This window comes from Neolamprologus brichardi, chromosome 3 (assembly GCF_056152115.1).
Source record: "Neolamprologus brichardi isolate AB-2024 chromosome 3, ASM5615211v1, whole genome shotgun sequence".
Lineage (NCBI taxonomy): Eukaryota > Metazoa > Chordata > Actinopteri > Cichliformes > Cichlidae > Neolamprologus > Neolamprologus brichardi.
Window position 1 is genome coordinate 14,006,164 of NC_142106.1, and position 13,115 is coordinate 14,019,278.

The following is a 13,115-nucleotide window of genomic DNA, read 5'->3' on the forward strand; positions in this document are numbered from 1 at the left end:
CTTCCGGAGTATGTTGGGCGATGGGGGTATGTAAAGGCGTGGTTTGCGGCACGGCGGCAGGGGGGGGGGGGCGACACACAGGAGAACCATCAGCAATCATAAAAGCAATGAGCTTGGTCCTGAGTAGTGTTGTTGGTGTGGCTGGCAGCCAGCAGAAAAGCTGCAGACGTGTGTAAGTTATAACAAAGGAAATAAAAGTCAACATGTGCAATATGTGGTCGAGTGTATCATGCGTCTTTCAATCTACAAAACCCATGTGCAAAAGGCACTACAAAATCAACATTGACATTGTGATTGAGAAGTTATAGAGTCTAACTGATATATATATATATATATATATATATATATATATATATATATATATATATATATATATATATATATATATATATATAAGAATAAGTTACAGGACTGGTTTACTGTTTAGTTAGCCTGTTGCTAGTTTTGCAATAGTAGTGGCTTACTATTAGCAAACTCAGTATGGAAATAAATTTATGGTCTACACTGACATCTTGTGGACATTGTGAGATACTGGTTTTGCTGAGAAGGTGATGTTATTGTTATTGATTTTATATTTTATATGACTTTACTACATATAGAGTTGAATATTTCTGTTTTCCAGAAAACCTCACTTAGACTCACACAAATACTGTAACCCAATGCATTCAAACATGGTTGCACCAAATTTGGATTAAGACTGGCAAACAATTTGAAGTAAGCTGTGTTTCTGTGGGACTTTATCAAAAACAGTTAACCCAACTCCTTGTCTGCTGCAGCCTATCTGACAAAAGACAGGCCAGAATTGTATACATGAGCATTCCAACATATCCGTTGCATACCAAAAGCTAAAACCACCTTCCTACAACAAGTAGACAGAAGAAAAATGAAAAAGAAACAAACTGACATACAGGAAGTGGGTGGGCTTTCTTTCAGGTCTCTAGGAAATGATGGCAAAGTCACTTCAATGAGTGAATGAGCACAATGAAGGAATCATCTCTGCTGCTTCTGCTTTGTAAGTAAACAATTTCTCTTTAAATACTATACTTTCACTGTGTGTTGTCTTAATGACTGATGATCAAGGTGAAGACAAAAAATAAATCAGGTAAATTCAAGTTAGAAACAACTTGAGGACAAACTGCAGATCTGAAAACTGAACAGCTTTTTTTTTTTACATGCAAATTTTCAAATTCATTTATTATTATCAAAATAGAAATGTCAAAGTTTATCTTGTTTACGTTACCAAACCTGCAGCTTCTGATCCAGCATCCACACTGCTCTGCCTTCTGCAGCCCTTCACCGCTTCCGTACTTCGGCTCAGGCCTGAACCCTATTCCATTTAGCTGCTCTGCTCTGGCTTGTCTGTTTATTCGGTTTGATTAAATCCCTACTCTTTGGACTCTGCGTTCAGTTCAGCTATGGTTCCCCTACTGCAAACCAGCACTGACTCACCAACTACAAAGGCCAAAGCACCCCAAAACTCAACAGCAGTTTTATACTTGCAGAAAAGCTCAACACCTTCCTGCTCAGTTTGAGACCACCCCTCCTCCACTCTCCCTTCCCCAGCACATCATGAAGTGTTTTGAGCAGATTCTTTCTCAGGACATCAGAGACTGTCTAACCCTATCCCTTGACCCCCACCAGTTTTCTTACAGAGCAAATCGGTCCATAGAGGATGCCATCACCCTTCACAGACCACTAAGCTATCTCGAGAACAGGAAAATCTTTGTGAACTGCAGCTCAGTTTTCAACATCATAATCCCAGATATCCACCAAGCTGAACCACTTTGACCTGCTCCTGGATTAAATATTTCCTCAGCAACACACACACACACAATTTCTCCTGCTTGTGATTCTTAATCCTGCTGTTTTACTATTTATATTTTATTCTGGCACAGTTAGTGTGGAACATACATAATGTTGTTGTACATGTGAAATGAAAATAAATGGCTATTCTATTCTATTCTATTCTTGGATATATATTTTTTGTTCTCATTATAAAATAACTGACTGTAAGTGCAATTTCTTTTAGTTGTGATCTCACTTCTGTCCTGCAAAGAAAACCAAGCTCGTCTGACTGTGAGTCCCAGCAGCTCTCAGTTCTTTAAAGAAGACTTTGTGTCTCTGAGCTGTGAGGAGGACGACAGCTCTGCTGGATGGACTCTGAGGAGAAACACAAGCAAACAACAGAGGACTCAGTGTGGAATAAAGTGGGGAAAAGCATCTGGTTCCAACTGTAACATCACTGGTGTTCTCCCATGGGACAGTGGAGTTTACTGGTGTGAGTCCAGAGAGGGTCCCATCAGTAACATGGTTAACCTGACAGTCACTGGTAAGCTGAGTGTGTGGAGTTAGTGTTGATGAAGCTGTGTGTAAATGGATGAAATGCTGTAGTTTGTCTCTGTGTTGAGGTGGATCAGTGATCCTGCAGAGTCCTGTCCTCCCTGTGATGGAGGGAGATGACATCACTCTGCTCTGTAAAACAAAGACCACTCCCTCCAACCTCCCAGCTGCTTTCTATAAAGATGGCTCCCTCATCAGGAAGCAGCCTACAGGTCACATGACCATCCAGCATGTTTCCAGGTCTGATGAAGGCCTCTACAAGTGTGACATCAGCGGTCATGGAGAGTCTCCATCCAGCTGGATCACTGTCACAGGTGACACACTCACCTGTCTGTGTTTCTGCAGGTTTCAACATTCACAATGTGACGACAACTTAATGACTGTGTTTGCTTTATTTCAGACAAACCCACCACCACACCTCCACCTACATCTGCACCTTCATCACACTCTTCCACTATTCTCTCTGTGCTGTCATCTGTTGGATCAGTCTGTATTGTGATTCTACTGGTGTTACTGGTTCTTTTGGTGAGGCAACGTGTTGGGAGGAAACCTGAAGGTTAGACTCAGACTTCTGGATTTCTACTTTTTGAAAAATTTCAAAACATGCTGAAATGTTTTTTTTTTCCCGGCACATTTGAGTGAAAAAGTGGAGATGACAATCACATACGGTCATCTTAAAATATCACAACAACAGCCAGTCAAATAGAGCAAGGGTAGTGTTTTATGTTTGTGTCTAGACATAGACCAGGGGTGTCAAACTCAAATACACAGTGGGCCAAAATTCAAAACTGGAACAAAGTCGCGGGCTAACGTTAATATTTATTGAAATATATTTATTCCTCCAGATATAAGAATGAATCTTTTCTTATGGACTCAAACACGTTTTGCTGAAAAACTGAATATGGAACAAGCAAAGCTTAATACTAAACAATATATATATTAGCTGTATAATACCAGTAGGCCAGCTCTAATAGTAATTTGGTATGGCTTCGCGGGCCAAATGTAATTAGGCTGCGGGCCAAATTTGGCCCGCGGGCCAGAGTTTGACACCAATGACATAGACAGTATAATTATATGTAAGTTTAAAACTTTTATTAAAAGGACTGTTTTAAGGCTAGGTCTTCTTTTAGTATTTAAAGTGTTTCACACAAACAACATTTTTTACTAACATTCAGTGTTTTTTTTTTTAAGTCAGCACGTGTTCTTCAGTTTCACAAGTAACATTTAAAAAGCGAATCTGTTAAATATATATGCACTATGTACACTTGTATTTCACAGACACAGACAGCTGATAATTTGTGCACACAAACTGACAGATAAAATCCTAGAATTTCACTCACCAAAACTGAACCCAACTTCATACGTGTTATGTTTGTACTCGTAATTGCACAGCAGTCATAATATTTGTCAGATAATTCTGTTAAAAATGCCCCCAAAAAGCAGCAAAAATGGTCCAAGGGTCAATTTCAGGGACTCCAGGTGAAGCCTAGAAGACAGCCCCCTGTTTTAATATAATTCAAACAGGAGAGCTATATAAATAAATAAATAATTATTATTCCCTGTAAAGTTATCAATTTGGGCTTAACCCACGACTGTATAGGTGTTGTCTGAATAGCAGTGGTGTTCACCTTGGGGTGTCGGTCAGAACACACAGGACGCACAAATAAGGTCATTCCATCTTTACTGTGATTCTTTAGCACAGCACAGTACAGCAGCACAGTAATGCAACATATAAGCCTGTATCTGTAAGCCTGTGGTTGCACAAAAGTTGTTATGAAGAGTGTAATTAGCTATACACACCGAAACTGTTTTTTGCTTTTGCATCTAGCCTCAAATGGCCATAAGAGGAATTGTCATTTTTGACACTATAATGTTTTGTTTTTTTCTGGGTGCTGTGTTAGGAGTACTTCCTTCCTAACTGGCTGGTTAACAGCCTTTTCTATTAACCCTTTCCCTTCTTTGCAGGACCCTGTAGTGACAAAAGCTGCCTTTAAAAGCTCTTTAAGGCTAGCTGGGATGTAATAAGTATAGTGGCTAAACTATCTTACTACACCTTGAACTTGTGCTTACACACCTCTTATGGATTTTTTTTTACAACTAACTTGTAAAAGGTGTGCAGCCTTGTTTTAGACCAGTTGCAAGCATGCTGCTTGTACTAAGAGATTTCATTGGGCAATATAATGTCAGTAATGAAAATGAATCAATGGGCTGCTTTTAGTCCTTGTATGGCCGGTGCACAGTAGCCCTTCACTTGATCCATCGGCCGAAAGACATCACCAGACATTTGCCAAATTTACCAATTCAACACTGAGCTCCACATGTTGGCTAATCTTAAACTCTTATACTTTGCACCTACATTAACATACAGCATAAATAAATTACTATATTTATATAGTATATTAGATTCAATTTGTTTCAATGACAACTTTTTGAAAACCTTTAAAGTTAAAAAATCCATAAATCTTTAGACTTTAGTTGTTGTGTGTTTGTAGTTGATAGTTACCCTGAAGGTTGCTCTTTGGATGCTTGTTTTTCAGCCTGTGGTTAATTAACAGAAGTTAACAGATCTGTGGTTGTCCAGTTTGCTGTTTGTCATAAAAACATTTCAGCTACACATGTTTACCTCAGGGCTGTTAAGAAAACGAAAAAAGGAATAAAATTGGAAATGTAAACGAATATTCGGTATGTGAGAGCAAACAGCAAAAGCATAGAGGACTGTCTTCAAAATGGATTTTCTTTTAGCCCTCAAAAAAAGTTTACAAAGACAGGATCCAAAAACACAATTAGCAGGCCCATAAAAGAGATCAGCTAAATATAACTCTAACAAAAAAAAAAACTTCCAAAAACGTAACCAAAAAAAATAATAGTGGTGGGCGGATCGATCCAAATACCGATTGTATCGATACAAAGTCGGTATCGGATCAATACTAGCCTGCTGAGATGAATTCTTTACTTTAACTTAGAATTGAGATCACGATTCTCTCACGATTTTCTTTTCCAGTATAAATATTTATTGCACTTATTAACTGCACATCAACTTCGTAAAAGTTGAGACTGAACATAAAAACAATAAATGAACATAAAAGCAACAAATGTCTCACGTTTTGTTGTTGCTGCTTAATGTTGTACTGCTTGAAATTCTCCACCGTTGCTCGACGCTGCGTGTATAGAGCAGGTAGTGCAACAATAGAAAAATAGTTGCAGGACGGCACTGTGTAGCGTTTGTCTAGCAGCGGTTCCCAAACTTTTTTTGCTGGGCCCCCCTTTGTTTTACAGATAAATGTTCCTGCCCCCCCCCCCCCCCCCCCCCCGCACACACACACACTAACACATCCTCCAACCACACACACCCATATTTTGCTCAATTGCGGTTTATTTCACACCTCAAACATTTAGTAAACAATTAAGCAAAAACAAGTAATCTAAGAAAATAAACTGCTAACTAATTTACACTAAATGACATTTAGTCCACACCTACACGGGTATTTTTGAAAACGCAGCTGTTTCGTCCACACATAAACGGCGAAAATGGAGATTTTTTAAAACTAATTTTTTGCGTTTACGTGTGGACGAGGAATAGAGTTCATGTGCCTTTTTTCACGTCAGCTGTGCGCCACGTTATTGTTTACATTAGAGGAATTGCAGAATGGCAGATAGTCAGATTAACAGTATTTTGTCTCTATCTTCAGGTTTTACACGCTTACATATAAACACGCAGTTACTGTCTATTTAGAAAGGCAGAGGCGTCACGGTGTGATTATTTTACATGTAGTTGTTTTTTTCCTGTGTAATAATATTCAACATTGCTATCAGTACATTTTTCAAAAAATGCCTCTCTGTGCAAAATGGGTTCAAAAACATAAACAACTGTAGGATCCTGTTTGTCCGTGATTTGAACCGGGGGAACAAATCGTGGCAGGATCAGCCTGATATTATTTGTATCCCGCTGTAACTTTACTGTATAAAGAGCTAACATCTCCAAAATGTCAGGAGTAGTTAGTCATTACAACAAGTGTTTGTGAACTAAAAATCAAGAATGTGGATACTGTTTGTCCGTGATTTAAACAGCCCAGCGCTGCTCCAGACGAAGGGAAAACCAATCCTGCAGGGAGACCTACCTCGGCACTTGTGCAGGTGAAGCCAAAGGGAAGATTTGCTTCACCATATTTTCTAGTCTTTGGCTTAGAATGAAGTTGGTTTGGAAACATATTCAGCGATGCTTCATCTCCTGCTTTGCGTTTGTGTAGGCGCCCCATGCTAGCAGCATTGTTTTTTTGTTTTTTTTTCCCTTTTCATGCCGCGCCCCACCTGCAATGGCTCTGCGCCCCCCCTAGGGGGCGGGCCCCACACTTTGGGAACGTCTGGTCTAGGGTGTTGATCATTTTCCTAAATCCCTCGTTTTGCACAGTGTTGATGGAGCCATATCTTTGGTCAGGTGATAAGCCTCCGTAATTTCTTTGTGCCTGCGGGAGTTCGACGGGTATAGGGAAGCGCTGTATAAGGTTCCCGTTATTGATGTTTGGGTGGTTGACCGGGACGGATTTTCTCCTGTCACTTTCTCGTCATCCCTGACGTGCTCTCCGTTGTTTTTTCCCTGCTAATTTTAGCAGCCAGCTTCTGTATCACGTGGTATAAGGCTCCGCCCTTGTCATTTGTTGAGCAGGAAGAGTGAGCGCTTGTTTTCATGCAGATTACGTCCCGGATCAAAATGCGGTACAGTCGTCGTCGTCTTTTTTTTTTTTTTTTTTAATCGTTGTCATTTGGAAATGAGATCGCACATAAGTATGAATCGAGATCGCGATTTTCTAACGATTAATCGTGCAGCTCTACTGTGCTCTCAGCAAAGAGGAAACAGCCAGGTCGCTGGACTCGCGCTCCTGTGTCAGCGCGGAGCAGGCACACTCTCCCTCACCCCCTCTTGTGTTTAGATGTTGCGCTGTCACGTGACGTGACTTAGACACTTTGGGGGTTGTTAAGTTGTTTATCATTTATATTTTCACCAGTTTTTGTTTTTGAGAATTTTAATTGTAATTTTTATAGTTTCTCAATAGCAGGCCTACTTGTTTTAGTTTGTTTGCAGGTTTGCGTCCACTTTTTATTCAAGATTTTTATTTAAAAAAATATAACAAAACACCACAGGAGACCCAATGGCATTTTCGTGCTTCGCAGCATCATTTATTCTTACAATAACCACACAATTTCTGTAATAGTACATTCAGAGGCTACTCTTTTGGCTGTCCGCATAACCACCAATAACACAACAACACAGAGCAGAGCACAGGTTTTAAGCCGACGAGGCGTGATTGTAGATGTAGATGTCATGCAGGTGAGTCCATCTCACCTGCATGACATCACAGAACACGCCTAACCCGCCACATATACCCCCTTCCCCCTACTGAGGCCAGGGAGCCTTTAATAGTGAAATTAGCCTATATGATTTACATTCTCAGTTATCCTCTTCTTCTTTGGAAAGAACAGAGGTTACTACTTCTCTTCTTTCCATCTTACCCTATCCCTAGCATCCTACCCTGACACACCAAACTTCTGAATATTTTCCTTCACTACATCCATGAATCTTATGTGTTTATCCTCTTTTTCTCCTGCCTGGCTCCATCTTCAACATCTTTTGTCCAACATATCCACCATTCCTCCTCTACACATGTTCAAACAATCTCAGACCTCTCTCATTTATTTTTGTCTGCAAACCACCCAATATCAGCAAACAGCCCTGATGGAATTAATTTTTTTTTGTAGTTCATAGAGTTATTGTTTTAAAAATAACATAATATTCACCTTTGATTCTAGATTCTAGTTGCAGTTTTGTGCGTATGTTGCTGCATAGTGGGAAGTCTTCATGAGCCAGTTAAAAAAAGGAGCTTCACAATTCTAGCATCCATCCTAAACATATCAAATTCCACTTACTGTCAATATTATGTGAATATAAGACTGGTGAGTGTTCAAACCAGAAATCAGTCTTTAACTTTAACACACTAAGATTACCTCACATTCACACCTACAGCCCAACAAGAATTGTCATTTAACTTGACATACAAATCTTACAACATTAATAGTTTTGCATATTTTAAACTTTGCATGCAAAACCACAGCAGCTACGTCTCCCTGTTGTTTCTTCCGAACTCATGTGTGTAGATAAAGAATAGCTTGTTACCACAGTGGTGACGATAGTATCAATATAGTCTGACAAAGTCTGTGTTTGTATTCTGCTGTTAATCATGGAAAACCCCAAAAGGACTAATTGTTGGTGTTTCTCTCTAACAAATAAGATTACCACAGAGTGTCTGAAACCTGCTGAGTCTTCTCATAGTGATACATGGGAAATAATAAGTCCTTTTTTTAAAAACTCAAAGCATGTATACTTTCTGTACTTTTATAAGCATCAATAACTTCTGTCATGTTTTCTGTATGTGTTTTATTGTGCAGAGTGTGCTCCAGCTACAATCTACACATCGGTGGAAAGAGACAGCATGAGTTATGGACAAACAGACATCAGACCAAACAGGCGCAGAGGTACAGCTGCTCTTTATTCGAAGGAAATCAAGTCTACTTCTTTGGATGTGTAGCTTAGCTTACATAAGAAATGAGGCAGCTCCATGAGGGATGGTAAAAAAAATTATACAAAACAAGAGACTCATTGAATGCTCTTTATTAGTTGCGTAGATGACATTAGGCCTTTCCATTAAATCCTCTTTAAAGTAAATGGACCTTATGTGTTGTCTGCCTGTCAAATTGCCTTTCAACAACAGAAATAGTTTTGCAGTTTAAGACCTGTGAAACCACAGCAGCTTGTTGTTTCCACTGAACTGATGTGTGATGGTGAAAAGACATGTTACACCACAGTACTGATAGGGACCATAAAACATGAGAATAGAACTTTTAAATGACTCTTTCTCCATTAAAAAGACACAGTGTCAATAAAGTTCATGGAAACCTGCATGAAAATCATTCAGTAAAATTTAAATTGATAATGCATATGTTCTGTATGACTGGGTGCTGATGATAGTGTGCATATAGCGTGACAAAGTGTGGGTCTACGTAGTACTTTGTAGTAAAACATGTGTTTTCTTCTGGTGTCAATGAGTAATCACCAGAAACAACAGGTGGGTGTTTGTCTGAAACAGATAAAGCAACCACAGGGCTTCTAGGCAGTTTCTAAGAAATCTTTTCACGATGCTACCTGGGAAATAATAACTCTTTTTTTTGACACACATCCTGAATACTGACTGTTTTTTATAAGCTTCACTCTGCAGTGATGACCTTTGTGTGTTTTATTGTGCAGATTGTGATCCAGCTACAGTCTACTCATCAGTGAGAGCAGACAATATCAGTTGTGGACAAACAGACATCAGAACACACAGGCCCAGAGGTACAGCTGCTCTTTACTTAGTAAAGATAAATCAAGCATGTTCTCTTAAAAAACACAATGTGAACAAGAACAAATCTGTAGTCAGAAAAGTACTTGTGTCCTTTATTTAACTGAAAATGGTTTAACAATTTTGTGCAAATGTTGAACAACCTATTCTTAATGTGGTTCACTCACCGCATAATTACACAGCATGAACTTGTAGTATTTAATTTTTCAGATCAGGTTGACTGTACTTGTAGCTTAAAACTTTCACCGGTTGTGAATATGCAGCGATACGTAAATAGTAAAATAACAGTGTTTTCCCTCAGACACACAACTAGTATGTAAAGTCCTTTAAAGTCAACATCAGGTGAACAGTTTAGTGTGAAAGCATTGAAATGATCTCTGACAATTTTTAAATATGCATTCACATCTCTGCCTCCATAGAAATACATGCATTACGAGGCCTGGCTCCCCCTGAGCACGATGGCAGCTGCCTCAAGGCTTCGTTCTAGAAACAAGAAGTCTGTACATGTATTTATCTACATCCTCTTTCATTTAGGGGAATTTTTTTTGTTGTTGTTTTTTAACTCTGAGCTCAATTCTATTCAAAGCAAAAAATAAGGAACTGTCAGGTAATATTCAGAGTATGTTTTTTGAAGTAAGTTATAATTTAAGGGGTTTTTGTAACTCAAAACAGGGAAGGTACATACTACAAGAAAAAGCTTTTGTGTTTCTTTTCATGGAGTGAAGCTGTGGAACAGTCTGAATATGGAATTAAAGCAATGTCCAAACATAAAACATAAAAGTTATAAAATATGATCTTCTCAATCTATAAAGAAAGGGAAAATATTAAAATGAAGTGAATGTCTCTATTTAAAAATGTTCATGATGTGATATTATACTATATATATCAGAAATCTTCTCACTATTGTTATTACAGATTATATCACTAAGGAAGCTGACTAAATATTAACTGATAACTTATGGCAAAGGGGTGGCATTAAATAAGTGTTTAACTTCTTTCGACTCCCTTTCAACATGTAACTGACTCAGACCAGAAGCAATATTGAAATGTTTCGACTTTTGCATCTTATTTTTTCTCTCTCTTGTTTTCTTTACTAAATGTGCCGGTATATTGTTTACATGTTTGAAATAAATTAACTAACTAACTAATTAACTAACTAACCAGAGAGGCACTATTTCCTCCCAGCAAAGTCTAGTTTAGTTTACCAAAGAAAATGCTTATAAGGTGTTTCAGTGAGCTGTAATCACTGGATGTTGAATATTTGTAAAGAACAAGAAAACAGAACTATTTAAGGGTCTTAAATAGACAGCAAGAGATAAGTCTTTTAACACACATCCTGTATACTGACAGTATATTATAAGATTCACTATCTGACCTCCGTATGTGTTTTATTGTGCAGAGTGTGATCCAGCTACAGTCTACTCATCAGTGAGAAGAGACAGCAGACCAAACAGGTGCAGAGGTACAGTTGCTCTTTATCCAAAGAAACGGCTACTTCTTTAGCTTACATGGGAAATGAGCAAGCTCCATAAGGCATGATAAAAAAAAATATACAAAAAGAGAACACATGACGTTTCAAAGGCTCTTTATAAGTTTTACAGATGACATCAGGCCTTTAAGACATGTAAAACCATAGCAGCTATTTTCTTTACTTGTTTCCACTGAAATAATGTGTGATGCTAAAAAGACTTTTTAAGACAACAGTGCTGATAGGGACCAAATACGCCCAGAGGTACAGTTGCTCTTTATATAGTAAACAGCATAAATAAATAAGGTCAAGCACCAGTATAAATGAGGACAGGGCTATGGTACCATCACAGTTAACATGCACAGCAACCAGTGTGGTGATGATGAACTAGGTTTAATTGATTTTTAATTCTAATACATGATGGCATTTGTCTCTCATTTAATTCTCATTTTCCATCTTCACTGTGTTAACATGTTTATATTAGCCTCAACATAGCGCTGTGGCTAGCTACCAGACTGCATTAAAGGTACAGTAGCTAGACCGACTTCACTAAACCTCGGAATTAAGTACATTTTTTAATTTATTAGTTCTTGTTTTAGTTTTTTTGTTTTTTTGTTTTTTTTTGTTAAATACTTCAGACAGGGCATTGCATATAAGCCAAACCTCACAAATCATCATTGTCTGGATGTTAAACTTTATCGTAACACGTGGGTGAACAACCACGCTGATCGCTTTATTGATGCTGAAAGAATTCGGATTAATGGGAAACTCTAAAGCAGCGGTGGGGGAACTCCAGGCCTCGAGGGCCGGTGTCCTGCAGGTTTTAGATCTCACCCTGGGTCAACACACCTGAATCAAACGATTAGTTCATTACCAGGCCTCTGGAGAACTTCAAGACATGTTGGTCGTGTCCAAATTCATGGGCTGCATCCTCCTGAGGCCGCATTTGTAGACCAATTACGTCACAGCGACGCGCCGAAGGCTGTCCAAATTCGTAGACTCCTCCGAATGCAGCCGACAAATGCGTCCTCCTTTTCCCCGAATTTGAAGGATGGGTCGGGTGTGTCCTTCTTGGCCCACCGTATCCCAGAATTCATAGCGCGGCCCAGCCAAGCTCCAGTTTCCGGCAATGGCGGCCGCTACTAAGTTTTAAAATTACTGTTATTAATCTTTCTGGGCCACAAAATAAACTTTAAACATATTTTCAGGCGAGAATGTGGGTTAGCTCGTTGATAATTAAAAATGAACACAAAAACGGAGAAAGATTTCGGGTCCATTTTCGATTTTCGTGCAGTGGCGCTGACAACCGGAAATACTCTGAATTAAGGGCGGGAGTAGATCGAGAAGGCTAGACCGTCCAATTCCACAGCCGTTTACTTCCGGCCTACCCGACCTCCTGAGGACCCGGCCCACGTAGACCGCGAAGGCCGGGTCCTCAGGAGGATGCAGCCCACGAATTTGGACACGACCGTTGAGGAGGCAATTTAGTCATTTAAATCAGCTGTGTTAGATCAAGGACATCTAAAACCTGCAGGACACCCTTGAGGCCTGGAGTTCCCCCACCCCTGCTATAAAGTGTTTGTTTTTTTGTTTGTTTGTTTGTTTTGGGAACTGAAGGAAAATCTGTACTTTATGGTCACCAAAAAGGTGACTAAATCTCTTGCTGTGGGTAAGTTGCTTTTCTGAAGGATTAAGTTAATTGTCAATGGTCTTATTGTTATTAACAGCACATAACAATATAAGAAATGAAGCTGAGGCCAGGCTCTCAGGGTTTATGCTCATATTTAATGGGTTGTTAGACCAATGTTAGCATTCAGTGTGAGCACAGGAAGTGGTGTGAACTTTGTGAAACGGTTTGAAGTGAAGGCAGGTGAAAGTAGAAAACCACAGGCTGCCAAAAAGGAGGCGAGAGTTCA

General features: G+C 39.2%; 2 protein-coding genes across 2 annotated transcripts in view; both read left to right on the forward strand.

Moving 5' to 3' along the window:
• LOC102799100 (uncharacterized) overlaps positions 1-13,115 on the forward strand; it is a 62,455-nt gene that overhangs the window by 32,074 nt on the left and 17,266 nt on the right. The gene's annotated exons all lie outside the window — the stretch shown is intronic.
• Positions 981-10,218, forward strand: LOC148103575 (uncharacterized). Its single transcript, XM_087839504.1, has 7 exons — positions 981-1,012; positions 2,030-2,329; positions 2,409-2,654; positions 2,741-2,896; positions 8,782-8,868; positions 9,638-9,724; positions 10,151-10,218. Exons 1-7 carry the CDS (start codon positions 982-984, stop codon positions 10,216-10,218), a joined length of 975 nt encoding a protein of 324 aa, XP_087695630.1. The 5' UTR covers position 981.